The 24,274-nt window shown below is 61.2% G+C and overlaps 2 protein-coding genes across 4 annotated transcripts; both read right to left on the reverse strand.

Annotated features, from left to right (window-relative positions):
- Nucleotides 1-376: 376 nt before the first annotated feature.
- RAPGEFL1 (Rap guanine nucleotide exchange factor like 1) lies at nucleotides 377-8,507 on the reverse strand. Its single transcript, XM_085040030.1, has 15 exons — nucleotides 7,939-8,507; nucleotides 5,927-6,005; nucleotides 5,159-5,309; nucleotides 4,991-5,088; nucleotides 4,366-4,478; nucleotides 4,018-4,185; nucleotides 3,841-3,938; nucleotides 3,546-3,668; nucleotides 3,284-3,462; nucleotides 3,120-3,210; nucleotides 2,365-2,415; nucleotides 2,064-2,151; nucleotides 1,910-1,974; nucleotides 1,592-1,646; nucleotides 377-904 (listed from the first exon to the last, which is right to left on the reverse strand). The coding sequence occupies exons 1-15, from the start codon at nucleotides 8,366-8,368 to the stop codon at nucleotides 780-782; spliced, it is 1,914 nt and encodes a 637-aa protein (XP_084896156.1). The 5' UTR covers nucleotides 8,369-8,507; the 3' UTR covers nucleotides 377-779.
- A 4,113-nt stretch (nucleotides 8,508-12,620) lies between these two features.
- Nucleotides 12,621-24,249, reverse strand: CASC3 (CASC3 exon junction complex subunit). Of its 3 annotated transcripts, none has more exons than XM_085040036.1 (14): nucleotides 23,946-24,249; nucleotides 22,146-22,173; nucleotides 21,820-21,857; nucleotides 20,210-20,368; nucleotides 19,982-20,133; nucleotides 19,402-19,578; nucleotides 18,513-19,198; nucleotides 16,938-17,002; nucleotides 16,618-16,732; nucleotides 15,973-16,071; nucleotides 15,174-15,388; nucleotides 13,870-13,992; nucleotides 13,648-13,711; nucleotides 12,621-13,050 (listed from the first exon to the last, which is right to left on the reverse strand). In XM_085040036.1, exons 1-13 carry the CDS (start codon nucleotides 24,216-24,218, stop codon nucleotides 13,667-13,669), a joined length of 2,175 nt encoding a protein of 724 aa, XP_084896162.1. In that variant the 5' UTR covers nucleotides 24,219-24,249; the 3' UTR covers nucleotides 12,621-13,050; nucleotides 13,648-13,666. The 3 variants fall into 3 exon arrangements, with proteins under 3 accessions (XP_084896162.1, XP_084896164.1, XP_084896163.1); XM_085040038.1 differs by having other exon boundaries at nucleotides 13,648-13,724; nucleotides 23,946-24,248; XM_085040037.1 differs by lacking the exon at nucleotides 13,648-13,711 and having other exon boundaries at nucleotides 23,946-24,248.
- Between the last annotated feature and the right edge of the window lie 25 nt (nucleotides 24,250-24,274).

Genomic DNA, 24,274 nt, shown 5'->3' on the forward strand with positions numbered 1-24,274 from the left:
GTGTGAGAGTCCAGTGCCGCCGCGCCACGGTGACCGAAGGGAGAGCGGCGCCACTGGGAAGAAATTCCACACTCTGTGCCGAAACACTGCTGAATACCCATGGTGCCGAGACAGAGCGCGGCTACACCTCCCCTTCTTCCTTGACGCCATATTGAGAAGGTCGAACGGAACCCCTATCAGTCGCCATGTTGGAAGGGTCGACGGGAAACCCTTGTGGCCGCCATATTTGGAAGGTCAGATTGCGAGTCCGAGTTGGCACCATTTTGAGAAGGTCGGATCCACCCGGGCACTACCGGGACCGTGATGTCACCGAGAGCGGGGCTGTGACGTCACTCTCATCATACCCTCAATCCCTAGCATGACATCAGAGACAGGCGCCGGGACAGACTTTTATTGGGGCTCCCCGCCCCACCCCCAGCTTGATTTTTTTTTTTTTTTCCTTTTTTCCTCCTTTTTCTTAAAAAATAAATGTACAATTCCGGACAGTGGCGGTACAAAATATACACGTCTGGGCGGGGCGGAGCGCACATACAAAAATAGAGGGGACGGGGGGGGACATGGCCCCCCGGGGGCCCCAGCGCCCCAGCCAGGGCAGGGGGCAGGAGGAGGGGGGGATGCGCCAGGGGGTCCCCAAACCCACACCCCCCCCCAAGGGTGGGGGCAGCACCCAAGGGCCGGGGCTGGGCAAAGTGCGTCAGTGCTGGGGGGCTCCGGGCCCCCCGGGGGGGTCCCCGGGGTGGGGGGTCCCGGGGTTTGGGGGTCCCGGGGTGGGCTCCCCCTCACTGGCTGCCGGGCTCCAGCTTGTAGGAGAGCTCGAAGAGCAGGTTCTGGTTGTCGATGACGCGCAGCTGCCGCACGTAAGCCTTGGTCTGCAGCTGGGCAGGAGACGCCTCCAGCTCCAGGCCTGGGAATGGCCCCAGAATGGGGAACAGAGGGGAGGAACAGGGGTGGAGAGATCGGAAAACGAAATGTGGGAATGCGGGTTTGGGAATGGAGAGGATGAGGATGGAGGGGATGGAGGGATGGGGATGGAAAGATGGAAGATGGGAGTATGGGGTTGGGGATGGAGGAATGGTGATGGAGGGATGTGGGGATGGAGGGACAGGGATGGAAGTACACAGGGATGGGAATGCAGGGGATGTGGGGATGGAGGGAGGAAACACGGATGGCAAAGTGAGAGTGGGGATTGAGGGATGGAATAGATGGAAGAGATGCAGGGGATGCAGATGAAGGGATGGGGATGAAATGGCAACATGGGAATGGGGATTCAGGGATGCAGGAATGGGGATGCAGGGATTCAGGATGCAGGGTGAAGGGATGAAGAGATGAAGGGAAGGATGCAGGATGAAGAGATGAGGGATGGGTATACAGGGATGCAGGGTGAAGGGATGAGGGATAAAGGGATGGATGAGGGATGAAGGGATGAGGATGCAGGGATTTGGGGATGCAGGGACATGGACAAAGAGGTGTGAGGATGCTCTTGCCACATCCCCAGCCCTCAGGGCCAGCACCACAGGGTCAGGGCAGTGTGGCCCCCCCAGCAGTGCCCCCCTACCCCCGGCAGTGCCCCCTCCCTGTCCCCCCCACTCACAGAGCGGGCGGCTCCGGTACTTCCGCACGGTTCTCACTTTCTCGGCGATGCAGTGCTGGGACACAGAGAGACCCCAGAGTCAGCCCCAGCCCCCCGAGACCCCACCTGGTCCCCCCAACCCCCCAGGAGCCTCCTGCACACCACCCACCCTCAGGGACCCCCCCAGGATCCTGTTCTGCACCCCGTGGACCCCAAACCCACCCACCCCCGACAGGGGAGCCCCAAACCCTCAGGGGGGTCCTCCAGCCCCTCGGGGGGTCCCCTCTCCCCTGCCCTCATCTCAGGGGTCTCCCAGCCACATTCCCCCCCAGAACCCACCAGTTTCTCCACGTTGACCAGCCCATCCAGGAGGGTCTTGCTGCCTTCGTGCAGGAAGGTCAGATCTGGGGGAGAGAGGGGGTGACGTGGGGGTCCCATGGGGTGTCAGAGGGACCACAACCCCCCGTGGGGCAGCCTCTGAGTCCCCCCTCACCTTTGAGGATGAGCGGCACGAAGGGGATGAGGGGGGGCTTCATCTTGGCCAGCACCTCCCGGTAAGTCTTGTGGTTCCTGCAGGGGTCCTGGGGGGAATGGGGGATCAGACTCTGGGGGGGAGTTCCCCAAGAGTGCCCTGGATCACCCCCCATGCTGGTGGCCATGGGCATGGGGCTGGTGGCTTGGGGTGGGGGACAAAGACACCCCGGGACACCTTGGGAATGTCCACTGCTCACCAGATCCCCAAACACCCTGGGGATCCCCCAAAACCCACGGGAACCCCCACACCTCTCACCCACCGTCAGGTTCTCGAACTTCCGAAACAGGTTCTTGAATTTCCCGGGGAGCTTCTGGAAGACAAAAAAAGGGGAGAGGGTAAGGAGCACCAAAGGGGGGCTAGGAGCACCAAAGGGGAGGGCAGAAGCATCCAGGGGGTCCTGGGAGCACCCAGAGGAGTTCTGGAAGCACTGAGGTGGGGGTGAGAGCTCCTGCAGGGTTCCAGGAGCACTCAAGGCAGGGTCTGGAAGAACCCAGGGAAGGTCTGGGAGCAACCAGGTGTGGGCATGAGACTCCCAGCAGTCCTGGGAGCACCTGGGCAGTGTCAGAGAGCACCCAGGGATGGTCTGGGAGCATCCAGAGAGTCCCGGAAGCACTGGAGAGGGGGGTGGGAGCATCCAGGGGCAGTCTGGGAGCACCTAGAGAAGTTCTGGAGGTACTGAGGGGGAAGGGAGTTCCTGGAGGTGTTCCAACAGCACTCAAGGGGGGTCTGAAAGAACCCAGGAGGGGTCTAGGAACAGCCAACTGTGGACACAAGCATCCTGAGGGTCCTAGGAGCACCCAGGTAGTGTCAGGGGGCACCCAGGGGTGGTCTGGGCGCATCCAGAGAGTCCTGGGAACACTGGAAGGTGGGGTGAGAGCTCCCGGGGGGGAACAGAGAGCACCTAAGAGTGGTCTGGGATCACCTAGGAAAGGGTCAGGAAGCAGCTGGGGGTGTTCAGAAAGACCCAGTAAGGTTTGGGAACACCAGGGGGGTCAGAGACCCCCCAGCCCTCACCTCCCAGGTGAGGCGCAGGCGGCTGACGGCGGCGTTGTTGAGGCCGATGACGATGGCGTAGAAGGAGAGCATGTCCTGGTTCTGCTTGCAGCTGGTGGGGGACAGTGTGAGGGGCGGGCTGGGCACCCAGGGACCCCCCGAGTCCCCCGCGGCCCTCCACTCACATAGCAGCGATCTTGATGAGCTTCTTGAGCAGGTGGGCGCGCTTGCCCAGCGCCTCGCAGAGCAGCAGCTCCGTGCCCACCCAGTGCTGCACTTCACTGCAGCGCTGCAGCAGCAGCTCCAGGTTCGCCGTCTCCCGCCGGCCCCGCTCGCCGTGGAACACGTAATCCACGAATTCCAGCTGGGGGGGGATACACACATTCCATCAGAGCCCCCCCGCCACAGCGCGGCAACCCCCTGCCAGCCCCCCGTGCCCCCCCAGACCTCGTGGATGCAGCGGAAGAGCTCCCAGTGGAAGGCTGTGAGGTGGTTGGCGATGTCCTCCGGCTCGGCGCGGTGGATCTCGGTGTCCCCTGGGACCACCTGGATTTCCTCGGGCAGTGGCACCTGCGAGGGGACACCGGATGGGGCACTCCGGGGGTGCTGGGCCCCAGGGTGGGAGCACAGGGGTCCCGCAGGAGGGTCCCCCCTGTTGGGCGCAGGGGGCGATGGCAGTGCCAGGGCCGGGCAGGGGAGGGGAGGGGTGTCCCTGCCGGGGTGTCCCCAGCACGGAGCTCACCAGGGAGTCGAAAGTGTCCCTGGTGCAGGCGAAGAGGTGGCTGTTGATGCCCAGGGTGGTGAACACACACTCCTCGCTGGGCTGCAGCACCGCTTTCTCTGCCGCGGGGCACAGGGTGGGGTCAGCACCGGCCGGACCCCCCAGCCCTGCCCGCAGCCCCCCCGGACCCCCGGGCACCTCCGGACGAGGCCATGGTGACGAGGATGAGGGCGTCCCCGCGGGTGCTCTGCTCCTCCGAGTACTGGAGCTTCTCGGTGACCGAGGCCAGGATGTCCTGCACCGAGGCCGAGAGGCGGCTGCGGATGGTGACGTACGAGTGGTCGGGCATGTACACGCGGCAGAAAACTGGGGAGAGGGCGGGGGGTCAGCGCCGGGCACCCCCACACCACCCCGGGCACTGCCCGCCGGTGAAACTGAGGCACGGGGCGAGCACTGAGCAGACCCAGAGTGGGCATGGCCCCGTCCAGGGGCTGGTGGGTCACGGGGGGGACCCCAGTCCCCCTCAGCTCCCCCGCAGTCACTCACTCTCGTCAGAACCCCGAAATGCCACCCGGGTCTGCAGGCAGGAATCGATGCGTCGGAAATGCCGGAACAGCGGCTTCACCTGCTTGTTCGGCGGGGGGGTCTCGTCGGCCACTCTACGGGGGCACAGGACAGGGCTCAGGTAGGGCCCCGGACCCCCGGGACTGCACCCCGAGGCCGCCCAGGGCCTCGCTCTGGCAGGAGGTTGGGCACTGGGAGGGCACCGGGGCACACCGAGGGTGGGCACAGGACGAGGGTGGGCACGACGGTGCAGTGAGGGTCCGAGGCTGTGCATGGCAAGGGCGTGACGGGGACACGAAGGTTACGGTGAGACCAGGAGGGCAGCAGGGCAGGCTGCTACTGACCTCTCCAGCCTCCTGGCACCCCCAAGGGCCACAAATCCTTGTCCTTCCTGGGGACTCCCTGACCCACAGGGACCCCCAGGACCCTTTTCCCTCTCTGGGGACTCCCTGACCCACAAGGAACGTCATGATCCCCTGACCCATAGGGACCCTGGACTTCGTAGGACTCCCTGCCCTCCCCGGGAACCCCTGACCGACAGTGACCCCTGGCCCACCAGGGACCCCTGACCGACAGGTACCCCCAGGACCCCCTGACCCCTTCTCACTTGAGCTCCACGGTCTCCACGAGCTGGTGCAGCTTGATGATCTCGTCCTCCAGCTCGTGGTAGAGGGACGTGTCCTTCATGATGAGCAGGTAAAGCTCCTGCGGGGCGAGAGGGGTCAGGGCCGGCGCTGCGGGGACTGGGTGGGGGACACGCGAAGGGGACACCCACCTTGATGACCTTCCCGGCGCTCTCCTCCTCCTGCAGTAGCCCCTTGTAGGTCTCGAGGAAGTGCAGCAGCACGGCCAGCACCGCTCGCTTGCGCCGCAGCCCGGACCCCTCCTCCCAGTGCGCCGGGGGGCTGCCCGCCGCCAGCACAAAGGTGGCACCGTCAAGGAGGTGCCACGGCAAGGAGGGACCCTCGGCCACCCCCCGGCACCCGCTGCACCGAGGAACCCCACTGAGGGTCTCTGTGCCCTCCCTGGTAGCACCACACTGCCCATCTTGCACCCAAACCCGCAGCCCACCCTCATGGCACCCCAATCCCCTTCTTTGCTGCTCCTGTGAGCCCCCCAAAGCACCCTACCGCCCTCCCCATGTCCCACTGCTCCTCGCAACCCCATGTGCAGCCTTTCGTCTCCCTCAAGCTCACACCCATGCCAGTACCCTCCTGGTGGCACCCTCATGCCAACCTTCATGCCAACATCATGTCCCCTTCATGGTCCCCTTCTGCCCACTCTCACTGCATCCCAATACCCTCCTCATGCCCAACCTCGGACCCCTCCTCCCTGCACCCTCGTGCCCGCGCTTGTGCCCCCCTCATGCCCTCCCTGTGCCCAACCTCGGGCACCTCCCCATTGCACCCACTCTTCTGCCCCTTCACAGCACCCCTGTGCCCACCCGCTTTGAACCCCAATACCCTCCTCATGCCCAGCCTCGGACCCCTCCTCACCCACCCTCGTGCCCACCCTCGTGGTCCCCCAGGGCCCCCCAGGATATTGCTGATGCAGCTGCTGCAGGAAGCGCTCGGTGGGCAGGAACAGCGAGTGGGTGAGCACGATGTCATCCAGCAGCGACTCTGGGGGGACAGGAGGGGACAGGTGTGGGCACTCCAGCCCCACAGAGCCCCCCGACACCCGCGGGGCCCGTGCCCGGCGGGGCGGGCGGGTGAGGGGAGCGATGATAATTCCCAGGGTGACACCGGGAGAGGCCGAACCCCACGCGAACCCCCCCGCGCCGCCGCTGACTCAGGGCCCGCTCCCAGCCCCGGGGCAGCCGGGCCCGGACGAGCCGGTGTGGGGGCAGAGGCGCCGGCAGGGCGGGACCGGGGCCGCGACGCCCCGGCACACCCGGGAGCCCCGTGAGAGCCCGGCCGCGGGCACACAGGGACACGGCGAGGGGAAACTGAGGCAGGCAGCTTGGGGCACACCGGGTGGGTGCCGCAGCCGGGCTCTCCGGGGCAACACGGGTGGCACCACCTTGGGAAGGTGTTTTGGCAAGGGCAGGTGAGCCGAGGGCTCGGTACCGGCGTCAGTGCCCGTCAGAGCCGCATCAGTCGCCACCACGACCTTTGGATGAGGCACCACTCCCTCGCCCGGCACCAGCGCAACTCTCGGCCCCGAGCGGATCCCCAGCCAGGGGTGCCCAAGGCGCTGTGCCCAGATGCCATGGGGACACTGTGGTGGGACGCCAGAGCTCTTCAGAGGCCCAAGGACCTGACCCACGGAGGGGCCATGCAGAACATCTCCCCAGACACCCCCTGGACCATTAACCCGGTCACAGATCCGTGCCAAGGCAAGGCAGAGGGTCCCCTGGCACCCCCGCGCCGAGCTCAGCACCCATGGGGCATCAACTGCTGCTGAAAGCAGGACACGGCAGTCTGGGACACAGGGACAGGCAGGGGCACCTGCAGCGTGGGGGGCGCAAGTACATGGCGCCCAGCTCTGGCAGACCCCTGCCATGTTCTGACTGTGGGGCAGAAGTTGAACGCTCCCCCCATCCCTTCAGGCTGCAAGCCCCTCCAGTCCTGCCTCAGTTTCCCCATCCCTCTGCAGCACCCACGTGTACCCCAGAGTTGCAGGGATGTTTTCTCATGTCGGGACCCCCATGCTGGCTCCTGCCCCGCTGCTCCCTGCCAGCTCTGGCACCGCCAGGCTGGGCAGCGTGTTGGTGCAGGCAGGACCTGGTGCTGCCTGTCCCAGCTCGCCCCTACCTGAGGGCTCCTAGTGGCGGTGGCTGCACCCAGTCCTGGCCCTGGCACCACTGGAGCAGGGGGCTGGCGGTGGCCTGAGGTCCCCGATGGTCCCCCTGGTCCCAGTAGCCGAGTGGGATTGGCCAGAACAGGGATCCCGATGGTGTGGGAAGGCTCCCACCCACCCGCACCCAGCCTGGCTCCCACCCAGCTCTGGCACCGAAACCACCCCAATACCTGGGCACGGGGAGCCAAGGTGGGACAGCACCGGGAGGCCTGTGCCGGAGGAAAGGGGCGTCCAACCGACCCTCCCTCCACTGCAGCTCCCGTCGGGGCTAATTTTAGCACCAGGATGATGTTAAGGACCATCCAACCGGGAGGTAGATGCTGCAGTGACTGCCGGTGCCCGGCCACCCCCGGCCACCACCGAGCTGGCGCTGTCATTGAGCCCATATCCCCTGCCAGCCCCTCTACCGCGGTATCTTGCCCAGGGAACCCCTGCCCACGCCGCAGACTCCTGCCCACCCCGCTGCCACGGGCGCCCTGCCCCGGCGAAGACCCGGCCTTGACCTTGTCACCAAACCGGGCACCGCTGTGCCCTGTACAGGGCCACCCGCCTCACCGGGCACCGGGGTCTCCCACCCTGGTGTCTCCCTCTCCGCCATCCACCAGCGCATTCCCCGCCGCAAGCAGCAGCCGCCCCCGGTCTCTCCCCGCTCCGCCGCATCGCCCCGCGATCCACGCGCTCCCCGCCCCGGGCACCACCGCAGCCCCTCCCGGAGGTCCCACAGCCCTTCCCGGGGGTCCCGCAGCCCCGTACCTGCCCCGCAGCCCCTCCCGTGTGTAGCCGCCGGCAGCCGGTCGAGGAGCGCGGCCAGGAGCCGCTCGGGGGGCGCGGGCGCGGCGGGGGCGCAGCCGCAGCCGCAGCAGCACCGGGCGGCGGGCGGCGGCTCCGGGCTCGGCGGCTCCCGGTCCCGGTCCCGGTCCCGATCGCGGTCGCCGGCCGGTGACGGGTCCTCAGGGGAGCGGAGCGGTGCCTCGGGCGGCCGCAGCTCCAGCCAGCGGCCCTCGCCCCCCGGTACCGGCCCAGCGGGCCCGGCCGGCTCCTCGGGGGAGGCAGGCGGGCGCGACAGGCTGTGCCGCCGCGGCGCCGGCACCGACCCCGGCCCCGGTACCTGCCCCGGGGGGGCGGCGGGGCGGACGGGCAGGTGCGAGCCCGGCTTCTTCAGCAACTTCTCCAGCGGCTTCATGGCCGCCCGGGCGCGGCGGCGGCAGCGGCTCAGGGGCCCATCGGCGGCGGCGGCGGCTCCGTTCGGCTCCGCTCGGGCTCGGGCCGCGGCGCCGCTCCCCGCCCGCCCCGCACCGGCTGCGCGCTGCGCCCGCCCCGCACCGGCTTCGCCGCGGCCCCGCCGCCAGCACCGCCCCGTTACGGCCCCGCCGCCGCCCCCGGCACCTGCCCGCCCCTTTCCCCGCACCGCCGCCGCCCCCGGCCCCGCCAACGGCACCTGCCCGCCCCCTCCCCGCACCACCGCACTCGTCACAGAACCCGCCCCGGGCATGCGGTGACACCGGCTAGCACCAGGACACGGTCACCGCCCCCCTTCCCCGCAGCCCCGCAGAGGCTGTGCATTACACACCCCCGCATCCATCTCTCCGCATTTCCCCCTCACATCCCCGGGGTACGACCACCCGCCAGCCCCCCAACACCACACCGTACAGCCTGGGGCGACACACAGCCCCAAAGCCTGTCACCCGCTGCTGTCACACACCGCGACCAGGGGGCACAGCCCCACAGCCCCCTGCCACGTGCTGCCTCACACCCCCGGCACACCCCCGGCACACCCCCGTGCCCGGTACGCCCCCGCACACCCACAGTTTCCCCATGCCATCCCAGGGGTACATGGCACCGCCCCCCCCATCATGTGTTGTCCCTCCCCAGTGTCCTCTGCACGGGGAGCACATCTCCAGCTGTGGGGTGACCCATCCCCGAACCCCTAGCCCAGCTCTCTGCACCCGCCGCGGTGTGGGAAAGGGCCGGGGGTGGGCGAGGGACCCCCCAGCCTGGCACCCCTGGGGCTGGGTTCCCCCGCGGGCAGGGCGGGCAGGTCGGGGTGGCTGCCAGACCCCCCCTCCACCTCCTGCCAGGCCGGAACGGGCCTCGGCGTGCCGGGGCAGGTGCCGGGGCAGGTTCCGGGGCAGGGCAGGGAGAGATGTGGCGCTTGCCTGGGGCTGAGCCTCCTGCCCCGCACCCGTGGGGTGCTGAGCATCCATCCTGCCCATGCCCACTGCCCCCAGCCCCACCTTGCACTCTCTGGACATTCAAACGGGTGAAAACAACTCAGGGACAGACGCTGTGTCCTCCCAGTCGTCTTCTCCGGCGTCCATCCCCCTGCAAACCCACGGCCACGCGGCAGCCTCGGGGTGGGATGGTGGCAGCGGCTGGAGGGACACAGCAGGTGACCCCATGGTCTTTGCTGGGCCCCACTGCCCGGGGTGTTCGGGGGGGGAAGGAGGAACGACGGTCCCGGCAGCTCCCGCTTTGTTCCCGCTTCGCCTCCGCCCGGCAGTTGCCTGGCAACTCCATCCATGCGGCTGCCAGAGAGCGGCAAAACATGTCCCCACATCCCCATCCCCGGCTGCACGAGGCCCTGTCGGGATGGCACAGCACAGCACGGTATGGCCTGGCACATCCCTCCTCTGTTCCTCCAGCCCCCAGTGCTCAGATCCCCCACATCCCATCCAACACTCCCAAAAATTCCCACTCTGCTGAGCTCCTCCATCCCCTTTCCCTGGGGCATCCAGACAAGGGTTCCCCAGGCCTGTGTGTAAGTGGTGCTGCTGGCTGGGCTCAGCCACGCAGAGAGGGACTTCTCCTGACAGCAGGATGGGAAACTGAGGCACGGAGAGACTCAGCTCGCTGGTGGCAATGGGGATGCACTGGTCCACACAGGCAGGAGGGACCTGGAGCACTGTGCCGTGCTGAGGGCAATGTTCCCCCTGGGAAAGGTGCCCCAGATCCGGCCTGTCCCATCCCCTCTCCCAATCTCGGCAGGGACAGGGGCACTGCTGGCGCACAGCAAACTATTGGCTTAATTAATTTGCTGTTATTTCTTCTAACGAGCTGGGATCTGGAGCGGGCGCTTCCCTCGGTTGGCAGCCAGCGCATTCCCCCGCCCCGGCAGTGAGCCGGGGGTGCGAAGCCTCCAGGCATCGCTCAAAACAGACCGTGTGTAGGAGGGAAAAATTACACCGCGGGAAAAATCCCTCCCCAAGCCAGCGCTTTAACCCACTTCCCAGCTGCAGCACTGGGAGAGGAGAGCAGGGAATTTGGGGAAGGGGAGAACCCCCAAGGGATAGGGGCAGCTCCTCCATGAGAGCCCTGTGAAAGGCTAAGCCAAATCTTGGACCATGCTCACTCCTGATCCTGCTGCCAAGGAGAGAAACTGAGGCAGAGGTGCTGGGGAGAGATGGGGCAGCACAGCAGTAGGAGCAGGAAGGTGATGCCTCCTGCTTGTTACTGCTGCTGCTGGAAGGGCTCTGGGACGGCCACCCCACTGCCAGCAGTGAGGGCAGGAATTGGGGATACCCGAAGTGAAGGGAGGAAAAGGGGGTGGGGATGCAAAGGGGGGAGTTGGGGTCCTCCCTGCCCTCAAAGCTGCCCTTCCAACATGGCACTGGCAGGTCCCACCAGCATCCTTCCCCCACCCAGCCCAGCTCCAGGAGGGCAGAGCCCACCATCACATTCCATCCACAGGAGCCGGGTGTAGCAGGAGTGGGGTACATGCCCCCCACCCCTATTTCGCATGGGCAGGTGGGCAGGGGGGCTGGCAGGAGGCTGCAGTTGCCGAGGCAGAGGCAGTGCGGCACAAACGCGGGGGTGGCAGCTCCCGCACCACCAACACAACAGTTGGTCCTTCCCCGTGAGCCAGCAAGCTGGGGGAGAGGAGGAGCCTCACATCAGCCCCCAGCCCCAGAGAGAGGGGGGAGCTCCCTCCAGCCCCACTACCGGGGCAGAGCTGGGCTGGGGACGGTGGCAGCTGCTTCCAGGGATGTGGGGGCGAAGGCGGCTGGCGCCAGGCACAGCGGAGCTGTAATTCCAGTCTCGCTGGGAGCTCCTGGGAAGGGCAGAGCTGCACCCAGGAAGAGTGGCTCCTGAGAAGGGGAGAACAGCTCCTGGGGAGGAGCAGCTTCTGGGACACAGCGGTGACACTGGTCGTGCCAGGGAAGCTCAGGTGGACACTGTGCCTGTGGGTCTCAGCCCCAGGAAGGACACAGGAGAGCTGTCTGCTTCCTACAACGCTGTTAGGGATGTGCATCCCACAGGACAGGAATCCAAGTAATACCAAAACACCACCATGGGGCATAAAGTCCAGGATTCAGTTGTGTGACCAAGAAGTCAATGACACACATCAGCCTTAAGGCAGAGACATGGCAACACCTAAAACATGAGGGGGTTCTGCTTCGGGAACATGGCTTTGGTGGCTGAAACGAGACACAAAAGGTCACGGAGTCACAAACACCAAAGAAAGAAGGAATGCCTGCTGGAAAGCCAGGCATGGATGAGGGATCCAGAGAATGAGCAGGTGGGTGCTGGGCCCCCATCCTGGCCACAGATGGGGACAGGGCGGCCGGGCCACCACTCACTCAGTGACGTCCCCCGCGCCCGGTGCCTGTGCCGGCAGCTGGCACGTCCCCACGGCGTCCCGGCACATGCTCAGGAGAGCAGCAGGAATCGGCAGGAATGGGCAGGAATCAGCTGCCGGCGCTGCCAAGTTTCCTAATGCAATTTACAAACGGCTGTGAGGACATGGCCAAGCTGAAGCCGGAGCGGGGCCGGTGGGACGCGGGATGCAGAGTGGCAGCACTGCGGCACAGGTGAGCCAGCCAGGATCAGCGTGGCACAGCCGCAGTGACAGTCACCCCATGGGATCAGGAATCCCAATGGGGACACGAGGCTGCCGTGGGGAAGTGAGGAGGGAGCTGGCGCAGGGCTGAGGCACTTCCTCGAGGGGCCAGAGCCCAGCCTGGTGCGTTGGGGCGAGTTCCAACATCCTCCACAGCTCCAGCAGCAACACCCAAGTGCTGGGAGCAAACGCGGCCCTGCTGAGCTGGTTTGGGTGCGGGCTGGGCTGCTTGGGCAGCTTCAGGGTGCTGGGTGCCCACAAACCTCCCTCTCTCTGCGTGGATTTGTCAGAGGGAGGGTGAAAACGTCCCCTTGCACTGCTGGGGGTGGTAAAAACAGGGGTCACCCCGTGGATTCCCACCTGAGAGCTCACACACACGGGTTACCACCAGCTTGTTGGGGTGGAGCTCCTAAATTAAGTAGTTCCTGCCCAGCCAGCGCATTCCCAACAGCTTCCCACAGCTCCACTGCCCTTCCCCTGCTCCAAAAGTGGCAGAAATCAACTTGCTAATTGAAAAGAGAATTGAAATGAAGAATGGACTGGGGTGGGGGGATGTCACTGCTGCTGTTTGCTTGTGAACAAATAAATACACAATACCCAAAAGAAACAAATCAGCTTTACTGAAGGAGCTGCTTCATTCCTTAAATAAAAACAGAGACCACGATCAAGCCAGCGGAGTTTGGCATCCCAGGAGGGAGCAGGGAACGTTTAGTAACGGGCAGAAGTTGGGAGAACGTGTGGCCAAAGACCGACTTGGGGGTTGGTTCTTCGGTGGCCCCAGCGCAGGGGAGGAGGGGCCTGGGCAGCAGTGAGATGGATTTCGGGAAGGCACTGCTCGGGCCATGGAGGAGGTGCCTGGCCCTGAGCAGGGTGCAGGTGTCTCATCCCGCTGCCTCACCTCCGCGCAGGGAAGGAGCCATTCCTAGGAGCAGCTTCCTCCTCGCCAAGGTGCCGAGTCTGGCGCTGGGATTGCTGTGGCCGTGTCCCTACGTATTGCTCCTCTCCTTTGATTTTTCACCTTTGCTGTCCTGGGAGGGGGAAGAGGGAAGAGCAGCAGAGGTTTAGAGCCCCCCAAACCCTCACATGGGAGGAACAGTGCTGTGGCTGGGTCTTGCCAGCAAACCCCCCCACACTTGGGTGACACCCCCCCCCACCTGCCCCTCTGGACACAACCAGCCCACTGTGCCAATCTCTTCTCATGGTTCCAGATTTTTCCATCATGAGGCCTTTCCAGGGCCCCTCCATCAGACAATTTGCTTCCCAGCCCTCCCTGCGTACAGGAACCCACCAGCACATGCCCGCCCGGGTCCAGGCTTGCTTGGCTTCCGTATGTGAAGAAGGTATGGAAAGGGAAACCAAAAACACACACGTGGCATTCCAGCACGCTCACACATGCACAGCTCACAGCACTGGAGCAAGGAGACCATTCCCAGCACAGGGAAGCATTTGAATCCTGAGAAACCTTACACTCTACTGCCTGAATTATCTACTGAGCTCTCAACATTTATCCTTCCAGAGAACTCCCTGCCTCCTAACTCCTCCAGCAGGGCTGGATTTTTCCCTCTCTAAATCGTCCTGTTTTCTATCCTGAGTAAATAAAATAAAAGAGTCAACTTCAGACTTACTTTTTACGTGGTTTTAGTTTTAAAGATTTAAGTAACTCAAATTAACTGGAGCCCTGCTTACCACCTGCAACGAGAAGCTGAGGTTTGGGACAGGTCAGAAATGAGACAATTTAAGATTTCCCCAGAACAACGTTATTTTTTTGGGATGGGAGGGGGAACTGCAGCCTCACACACACCAGTAGCACCACACACACAGAGGGACTGATGGTGAGGGAATGGTACCTCTGGAGGGGGTGGCTTGATGGTCACAGGCTGGGACGTCCGGCGAGGCGGGGAGGGCTTGGGCTGCACCTGCTGCTGGACAGTGTTGTAGTAGGTGACCCCCCCATACACCTGGGACTGCGCCTGCAGGAGCAGCAGGATCAGAGCTCCGGGCTGGGGGGCCCTGCGAGCCCCTCTTGGCACCCACCAGGGCTGGGCACGCCCCCAGCCAGAGCCAAGAGGGGCTGTGCCCCCCAGATATCAGCTCCTGAGGCCCCTCGTGTGTCCCCACCCCTCTGCCAAGGTCCCCCAGCTCCAGCAGGGACAGGACACAGCCTATGCAGATGGGATTCCCTCACCCTGCACTCCATAGAATGCCTGAACTTCCTCAACAACAGCTTTTCCCCCTGGACACAGCTCCCCAGCACAGCCAGCCCTGCAGCCTGGGGGGGAACTGCTTTCAAACCGGGGTGAGGTCCTGCCAGGATCAGCCAAAGCAGTAGGAAGAGCAGGGACGGTTGGGAGCTCAGGGAATGTGCAGCTCTCCAGCCTTCCACGGCGTGTCAGCCCTGCTCCAGCTACGGCAGCATTGCTGGCACCAGAATCTGGTCTGCTCTGGTCTCATCTGCCTTTTCAAAGATCTGGTCTGATCTGCCTCCTAAGGGATTTGATCTATCTGCCTCCTCACAGGGATCAGATCTGGTCTGATCCTCACAGAGATCCGATCTGCCTCCTCAGGGATCTGATCTGGTCTGATCTGCCTCCTCACAGGAATCTGGTCTGCTCTGATCCAGGTCCCTGCAGGATCTGGTCTGATCTGCCACCTCACAGGGATCTGATCTGAGCTGCCTTCTCAGGGATCTGATCTGCCTCCTCAGGGACCCAATCCAATCTGCCTCCTTGCTGCCCGGAAGCAACCTTAGATACAGAGTTGGGCCGTGGAGCAGGAAAATCCAGCCCCGTGCTGCTCATACCAGCCAGTTCCCAGCCTCAAACAGAATCGACTTGCAAAGCCATTCCCAAGGTATCCTTGACTCAGCAGGGACCTGAAGTGGCTGTTTCCCTGTTCCATAAGGGAACACCTCAATTCCAGACCCACCAGGACAGGATTTCTGTCCTGGTGGGTCTGCCCACTGCGCCCCCATGCTCAGGGAGCTGCACAGCAGCCACGGGAACAATCCTTTCCAGGATGGCAGCAGCCTCTCCCCATGGAGCAGCCCAGTTGCTCCACATCCTTCCCAGGAACACCTCGGAAAACACACCCCACACTCCACAGTCTCCCATCTGCTCCTGCCCAGGAAGGAGCCGCGGCGCACCCGGCTTACCTGCGTGTTGGAATAGAGATGAGGAGGGGGCGGAGGGGGCAGAGCTCCAGGGGGGTAGGGGTAGCCAGGATTCCCGAAATTCATCACTCCAGGGGCGGAGAAGTAAGTCGGAGTGAGCAGCTGCTGCGGCGGGGGCTGGCCCGGGGGCATGGACACTGGTGGGGGGTAGATGCCGGGGTTTGCCATGGCAGGGGGCGTCTGGTGGGGGTGTAAACCTGGAGGTGACGGGAAGTAGATGGATGTCATCCGAGAAGCCAGAGTGTCCCGGGGTGGCAGCAGGAAGGAGCACACTCTGCTCCAAAGCTTCCCTGCAGCCCCACACTGGGGAGGGACACAGAGCAGCAGAGCACGGCCCCCTCCCCAGTTCCACATTCACCGGAACCAGACTTGGCCCTATCACAACTCCACTGCAGGAAACAATTTGTGTGGGCAAGCAGAGAACATGTTCAACAGCTCCCAGTTCTGCTTTTTCCTGAGCTACAGGGCCAGGGAGTGAGGAACCAGCCCAGTGCCCACGGAAGGGAGAGGCCCAGCCTGGTGAGGCCCCAAAGGGACCTGCAAACATCCAGCTGGGAGCTGCCAAAGGTTCAGTTTCCCCTGTCCTGCACTGGCTGGAAGCTCCAGGAACACTTGTTTTTTCTTTCCTTAAAACTGATACTGGCTCAGCCTCACTGCAGGAGGGAGAAGTTTTCTTCCATGTTGTAGAAATAAAGGAAAATGGATTCCCCCCACAACAGAAGCTGTGGGAAACCAGAGTTCTCTGTCCCCCAGGTCCAGGGGTGTCCCACTGGCTCCTCACCTGGATGAGGGAGGTGCATCTCCGGCTGCACAATCATCCCTTGGGGCGGCAGCGGGGCTGGGTTCTCACCGTGGGTGTAGATTGGTCCCTGGAATTGTACTGCAACAACACATGACAGGCTGTGAGGAAAAGCTCCGTGGAATTTCATTCCCCTGCAGCCAGGCACACACAGCTCAGCCACCCTGAGGGTTCCCATGGCACACAGAGGCTCCCAGATGCCACATACTCCCAACAGAAATGCCTCCTACCCGCTTTAGAAAGCAGGAAAATACTCAGGGAATTTCTTCTCTAACACTTTAAATGCTGGAGGGAATTCCTAATCCATCCCCAGTTCTGCTATTCCCATGCTCAAACGTCAAAGACCTGATTTAAAGTTCATTTTAAATCCCAGCTCTCAGGAGGAATTGGGGTGTCCTAAGAGCCCTGGCATAGAGAGGGGATAACACTGAGGATAATTCCATGGGTTTAAACACAACCAGGGAGGCTCCCAGTGCCTTTCAGACACTGCATAAGGGGACACAATGCCACTACAACAAAGGAAAGAGAAGACAAAGTCCTGACCGCAACAGGAGCAGGGGAATCCCTGCTCCGGCTGCTCAGCTCTGAGCACACATGGAGCCACAGGAGCCGGAGGGAAACACTCACGTGGGTCATAGTAGTGCCCTTCCATGATGCTGATGTGCATGGGGGGCGCGGGCTCTGGCACAGGGGGTCTCTGCCGCTGTGATGAGTAGCGCTTCACACGGCCCCCTGGCACTGCCTGGAAGAGTCCAGGGGTCAGGGAGGCTGTGGGGCACCCATCCAACACCCCCTGACCCCCAAACCTCCCCTGGGTCGCCCCCAAACACCCCCACAAGGGAAAGGCTGAGGTGTCAACAGCCTGTAATTACCGCAACCCCAACACAATTAGAGCCCATCTCCCGCGCGCCGCGGAGCCGGAGTCATGCTCCGGGATCACATGTTACCATCTCCTCCATCCGGTTAAACTGAGGCGGTGGCCCAGTTCCCACGTGCATATGGTTGGGAATACCTGAGGAAGGAACAGACTGGTTATTACTGCGGTTTGTGTTGGTTCCCAGGCTGGAGCCACCTCGCCCGGGGGCGTGGCTGTGGCTCAGCTCTTGCTCCCATGACATAGAATCTTTGGACTTCATTGCCCTGGTGATGATTTTAAATATTTTGGGACAAATTAGAGGCTGTTATGTCACTGCACACTCACCCATGGTGCTCAGCAATGCCTAAATCCTGCTTCAAAACTAAATCCCCAGCTTGAAAGTCAGGTCCTACACTGAGTTCTGTGTCTGCTGAGACATGGATCTCTTGTGGGTGGATCTCCATGTGGGATCTGAAGCTGCAGTTTAAACCCTCTGCATGGTGTAAGCCTTTTATCCCAGTCTCCTTTGGATTCAAACAGCAAAGTGAATCCAGGTGAATTCACAGCAAAGTGAATTTTAAACCAGTTTAAAACCACAGTGCCAAGGTGATCACAAGGTGATCACAAGGTGATCACAAGGTGATCAAAGTGATTCCAAGGGAGTGAAAATGGATAAAACAAACACTGGAAATACTCAAGGATAACTGACAGTGTAAATACAGGCAGAGGGATACAGAATGGACTGATGGGAGCCAAATGCTTCCCAGAATTAACTCCTCCCTCATCTGCTGGGGACAAAAAAGGGACAGCAGAGTCATCTTCCTTCTCACAGAACAGTCCTGTACCTGCAGCCAAGAGCTGCCTGTGGGAAATTTGTGAAGGTGTTTCATTTTTGCGTGTTAAAAAAACCCCCAAAACAGACAATCTCAGCACTTTTGAATTATCATCCCATCACATTTCCAGCCTGTGCAAGGGTCTGTTCACACAGACTTCCCAGTCCCACCAGTACCAAATGACTTCTGGTTCCATGACCTCAACCTCACAGACGCTTATGAAAGCAGCAAGTCGCTTCCTTCTCCTTGCTCCAGTTTTACTCCCCTCGGGAAGCATTCTAACACTTCCCAGAACAGATTCTAATTCTGCAAAGGGATAATTATACCTGGATGACCTCTCTGTAGATGCGCAACTGGAACTGTCCTCAGCCGGCACCAGGGTAACTCTGTCCCATGTCCCTCCCTCCTCCCAGGCACAAAGGCATTTGGCAATCCCAGCCAGGCCTCAGCTACTGGGAACCAAATTCCAGTGCCAGGAAATGAGCTGATAAACAGGGAAAAATTCCTTCCTGCTCCAAGCAAGACACCACAAAGCCCAATTATTGATCCTTATCTTCTGCTCTCCTGCAGCAGGGGCTGGTCTTGTGATTCATGCCACAGAGAAAGGATCTCCCCTTCCATCCTTCCCAGTCCTAACTCCATTCACCTTCACTGAAATGTTTAATTTCCCCTTTTTCTCTACTGTTGAATCTATCTTTCACTTTCTCAGCAGGAATCACCACTCTTCACCCACCCTGGGATGACGCTCACGTAGACACAGCTCAGCTCTGACCAACTGCACAGATCAGGATGGCACTGGGCTGCTGTAAAACCAGCAGGCTGCTCCCACTTACCCCTCAGCTCCCGGGGCGGGATGAACTGGGACTGCCCCTGGCTCCAGTTCTGCTCCGTCAGGTTCATCTGGGTCATCTCCTGCTCAAGTCCATCCACGCTGGATTCCACTGGGGACTCCCAGTTGCTCTTGGCTGGCGGTGGGGATGTCTCAGCTGGCGTGGGTTTTGGAATCACAGGAGTCAGCCCCTCGGAAGTGGGCACTTCATCTGCCAACTTCCCCACATCCCCAGCCTTGACTCTGGTCCTTCTCGCCCGGGAATAAGATTTCTTCTCAACTGGTCTGTCTGGCGGTGGCTGCGCAGCATCGGCAGCTGTGGCTTGGTTTTCCAGAGCCCCCTCCTCCTTCCCAGGGCTGCCATGGACATGAGCCACCTCCAACTCGGGGGATGTGTCCCTCGACGGGCTCTGCTCTGCGCACTTCCCGCGGTAGCTGCTCTCGTGCTTGGCTTGTTCCCCATTCCGGTGTGGGACAGTCGCTTCCGAAGTCCGGTAGCCTGGACGGGTCTCCTTGTAGCCCCCCATCCTGGGGTAGTTCCTGGTGGGGGGCATCCTGCCGGTGCCAGCGGAGCTGCGGCTGTTGAAGGAGCGTGGGGGAGCTGAGGGGCTCTTGGCACCCTGGTGCCTTGGGGGCTTGGGGGGCCTCTCGTTGGACCAGTTGGGGTCTCGCTGAGGGGGACTGCCAAACCTGGGGGAGAAAAATAGAACAATTCACTAGAAAGAAACCCTGGGGTGGGAGGAATTGCTGTGCCAGGGAACCCTTCCCTGGGATGCACATCTAGAAATCCCAGGAACAAGGTCCCACATGAAAGGGCTTTCCTTCTTTGGAGCTCCAGACCTGGCTCCCCCTCCTCGGGACAATCCAGGCCCTAGTGTGACTCTGGGGCTCACCGTGGTTTGCGCATCCTCCGGGGTTTGATGTCATCAGGGTTGTGGGCTGACCGGATGTCATATCCGTACAGTGCAATGAGCTCCTGCCTGGTCTTGGGTGCCTGCTCGTCCTCCCGGAATTTGTCATGTTCCCAGCGCCCCTCATCCTTCCACAGCTTCCGCTGACGACCCTTTGGCCTGGAACATGGACACAGGGAGGAGCAATGAGCTGTAAAGCCAAGTTGTGGCAGCTTCGAGCAATCCCACACACAGAGCCTGAGCATTCCTGGGGCAGGGAATGCACTGGAGACAGCATCCCTCCTTCCTCCCGCTCTTCCTGCCCAGCAGCTGCTGGTGACCCACTGCTGTTTGAGAAAAGCAGCTGGAAGGGTCACTGCTGCCTAGCAGGAGGATTTTTTTTTGTTGGTTTTTTCGTATCTCTCCTTTGAAACAAAGAGCTGAAGTGTCCTGGCAGGACACAGAGCAGGTAACAGAAGCAGACCTTCCCTGTATATCCCACTAATGCAAGGAACCCTGCTGCCAGAGGCTGGCCTGGAAGCTGGCCTGTCCCTCCCAGAGCCCCAGGGGGACACTCACATACCTGACCTCCTCCTCCTGCGTCTGCCCTCGGAGATCATGCTCGAAGAAGAGCCCCTTGCGTGGGATATACGCCGGGTTCTTCCGATCCTCATCATCGTCCAGGTGCTTGGGAACCTTCTTCCCAACTTTCTTCTCCACAGGCTCCGTGCTCTCCTGTCAGAACCAGCAAGCTCTCACCACTGCAGCAGTCCTGCTGCCAGCCCCCAGCCCGGAGCCGTGGGACACCCACCTGCCCATCCCCGCTCTGCCGCTCGCCCGTCACATCTCCCTTGGGATCCGCCTTCTCATTCCCTTTCTCCCCTCTGGCCGCCGACTCGCAGGAATCGTTGCTGTCCTGCTTCAGCTCCACCTTGGAGCTTTCTTCCTCGCTGTAATCCTCTTCCTCTGCCTGTGAGACACCCAGTGACTCAAAACGTGCTCCATTAGCAACAGATCTGACAGGAATCTCCCCGGTTTTGGAGTTAGATCCCGCAAGAGATCCCCCAGGACATCTCCCAAATCTGGAAGTAGATCCAGCAACAGATCCCCCAGGACTTCTCCCAAATCTGGAGTTAGATCCCTATTCCAGTTGTTAGACATGACTCTTCCAAAGCAAAGGTTTAGCTCCTAAAATTCTTCCTATCCCTTATTATTACAGGAAAAGCAAAGGTCAAACTCAACCTCTCCCAAAAGATAGAGGATCCAACAGGCTTTCTGGAATGGAGATGGGATCAGCTGCCCCACAAAGATGAAGCATCCCACACTCCAAAAAGGCTCCTGCAGACTGGGGAGACTGGTGATCACAGGCCCTTCCTTCCACACTGAGGGCCCAGATCCAGCCAGGGCCACGTTTCCAAATTCCCTGGAGTTCCTCAGCTGACTCACTCTGCTCAGGAGCATGACCTGGTTTCACCCCCAGGAGCCTCCGGAGGCTGGAGCTGAACTAAAAATAGCTCGGGGTGATTAACCAAACCCTGCTCCATTTTCCTCTTTCAACACAGCCTTTGCACATCGGCTGCTCCCGGTGTTTACGCCGGGGAAGCCCAGGCCGGGCATTATTTTTAGGTACAGGAACAGAGTCATCCTGGCACGGCAGTGATGCAACAACCCTGCTGCCACAGGGAGCCTCCACGCGGGATTCCAGGCTGGAAGAGCTCTGGGAGCAGCCCCATCACCTCTGCAGCCTGCCACACTCCTTCCTTGTTAAGAGCATAGATTATTTCCCAAACTGAGATTAATTCCCAAATAAACAGCTTGGATTTTCTCTGCCTGGTGGTTTGCATGTTCTCCAGCCACTGTTTCCCTCAAGATTCCCCCAATAGAGATGGATTTTCATTAGAAAGCCTTTACTATAATCCTTAGAAACCAGAACTTCTCCGAAATCTCCTGGAAATCTCAAACTTTAGAGTTCTGAACTAAAAATCCAGGGGAACCTGCAGCCCCCAGGCACGGGTAGGATGGGATTCCCTCAGCACCCCCCCAAATCCCAGGGTGCATCCCCCCTCTGGCTGCTCCCTCAGAACAGAGGGAAGCTCCTGGGATGCATCCAACCACCACTTTGCTTTTTAATTCCAACTAATTAAAACCCAACAAGCATCCCACACTCCTCCCACGCCCTTCTTGGCCATGGCAAACCCAGTTCCCAGTGTGAGGAGCCAGGAGAGTTTTCCCTAGCACACACTGGCCCTACACCCTCCCCAGCAGCACAGTGACACTGTCCCAGTGCCAGGGGCTGGGACTGGGGGAGGTTGTTTCCTCAGGAGACAGAGGGCTCCATGGAAGAGATCCAAAGACACAAACTCAGTTTGTGCTAAAATTCCAAAAGAATCAGTGGCTCAGCAGGACAGAGCCTGCCCTTACCTCTGAGTCCTCGGCGCTTTCGTAGTCGGAGAGCACAGCTGTGGAGAGAGAATGGAGGTGGGGTCAGGGCAGCACTGGACATGGCTCCTCTCCCATGTGACCAAAGCCCTTCCAATTGGAATTTTGGTTGCCAGCATCATCCTGGATCAATGCCACAGCCAGCTCAGGAGGGAGCTGGGGTGACTTTGGGGTGCCCTGTCCCTGCAGCCCACATTTGCCTGCTGTTACAAGTGGATATTTAGGATGGCAATAACCACAGGATTGTTGGAAAAGGTATTTTATCTTTTTTTGCCCACAAGCAACCCTGCCCAAGAGCCACCACTCACCATCTCCTTCAATGCCATCCTCACTTTCCTGCAGAGAGGAGAGGAGAGTTAGAGGAGGGGAGGGTAGCAGCCAGAGCCCAGCAACATGGAATCATAAAACCATAGAATCATGGAATTGTTTAGACTGGAGAAAATTTTTAAGATCAAGTCCAACTTTCAACCAGCACCAGCCCCACGTCACCACTAAACCATGCCCCCAAAAGCCACATCCTCACTTCTTGTAAACCTCCAGGGATGGGAATTCCACCACTCCCTGGGCAGTCTGTGCCAGTGCCTGACCACCTCTTGCATAAAAAAAATTTCCCTAAAAAACCTACTTTCTTAGTATCTACTATCCTAATATATTTTACTAATAGCTACTATTTTGTCCTAATTTCTATTTTTTCCAGCATCCTATGACCCCAAACACAATGACAGCAAAGTCTGGCCCCGACCCTACTGCATTCACCCTTGGAAGTTCAGCTCCGGTGACCAAGAAGAAACAAATTCCAGCCTCCCAGAGCCTTTCTCCAAGAACCTTCTAGAGCAGCTGGGGGTCTTCAGGGAACATAGTGACAGTGACAGGAGAGCCAGGATCTCTCCCTCCCCAGCCGAGAAAGGGAAAGAACAGGGAATAACAAAGAGATGCTGAGCAGGACCCAGCTCAGCGAAGGGGCTGGATGAAGGGAACAGCTCAGAGCAGGAAAAAAAACTGCTCAGTAAAATTGCTGCCCAGAGAAGCTGTGGTTGCCCCATCCCTGGATGTGTCCAAGGCCAGGTTGGACAGGGCTTGGATTAACCTGGGATAGTAGAAGGTGTCCCTGCCCACGGCAGGGGGTGGAACTGGATGAGCTTTAAGGCTCCTTCCAACCCAAACCATTCCATGATTCCACGATAAAGGAAAAGATCAACCCAAGTGTACAAGAAAAACAACCCCAGAGCACAAACAACCTGACCAAGTCGACAAAATAAACCCAAAACCACCAGGAAAAAACACACTGGGAGTCAGGGGGAGCTGGAAACAACCAGCCCTGGAACCCAAAACAGGAAAGAGCTGGAAATAACCAGCATTAGAACCCAAGCCAGGAGGGAATTGCACCTGGATTGAACTGCAAGAAGAGAACTGCACAGGGAGGGGGGAGACAGCAGCATCCACCCACCTGCCCCTGTTTCAGGAACCCCAGGAACAGGGACAGGACCCCAGGAACAGGATCCCAGACTGAGGGAATCCAGCCACAGGGCACAGGGAGCCAGAGCAAAACCCCAGCCTGTTTTGGGGGGGCTGCAGAGCCCACCCCACCTGGGGATTTAGCCCAGCTTCCCCACACACACTATAGGGGGATTCAGCCCAGTTCCCCCAATTCCCCAGACTGGTGCTGCCTCAGCTCTCCACCCACCACTTTGTCCCCAGTGTCCTCCCACCCCACAGATCCTAATACCAGTCTCCCAACTTCTCCCACACTCCCACCGACAGCAGAGCCCCCCAGCCCACCCACTCCTCCCCAAGCCCTCCTTAACCACCAGAACCCCTCTCTAAGCTCCCTCCTTGCCCTGGATCCTCAGTGTCCCAACTCCCCCGGCTTCCCCCGCGCCCCCCAGACACCAGAACATCCCTCAGCCCTCTCCCTCCTTCTTTCCCCAGCGTCCCCCCTGAATCGCCCAGACACCAGAACACACCCCTCAGACGCCTCCCTCCCCAGGCTCCTCAGTGTCCCCAAGCCCCCCGATTCACCCCCGGCCACGCTCAGACACCAGAGCTCCCCGTCCCCACCCGCAGTGTCCCCGAGGCCCCCCAGCCCCTCCCGCCCGTCCCTCACTCACACACTCCGACTCGGCCGCGCTTTTCCCCCCCGCCCCACCGGCGCTCTCAGCCCCGCGGCCCCGCGGCCCAGCTCCGAGGGCCCCCGCGGTGCCGCGCGGCGGGCGGTGCGCCGGGCGGGGCGAGCCGGACCGGGAGCGGGAGCGAGATCCGGAGCCCGAGCGGGAGCGGGCGGAGCGGGGGGAACCCGGCGCGGAGCCGGCGCTGTCGGAGGCCGCCGAGCCCTCGCTGTCCTCGCTGTCCTGCGAGGCGCGCTGCCGCCGCCGGTCCGCCATCTTGGCCGCGGAGCACCACGGGAGCGGCCCGCGCGGCGCCCCCCGCCGCCCGCCGC

The sequence above is a fragment of the Lichenostomus cassidix genome, chromosome 27, assembly GCF_008360975.1.
Source record: "Lichenostomus cassidix isolate B80296 chromosome 27, HeHo_3.0, whole genome shotgun sequence".
In the NCBI taxonomy this organism is placed as follows: domain Eukaryota; kingdom Metazoa; phylum Chordata; class Aves; order Passeriformes; family Meliphagidae; genus Lichenostomus; species Lichenostomus cassidix.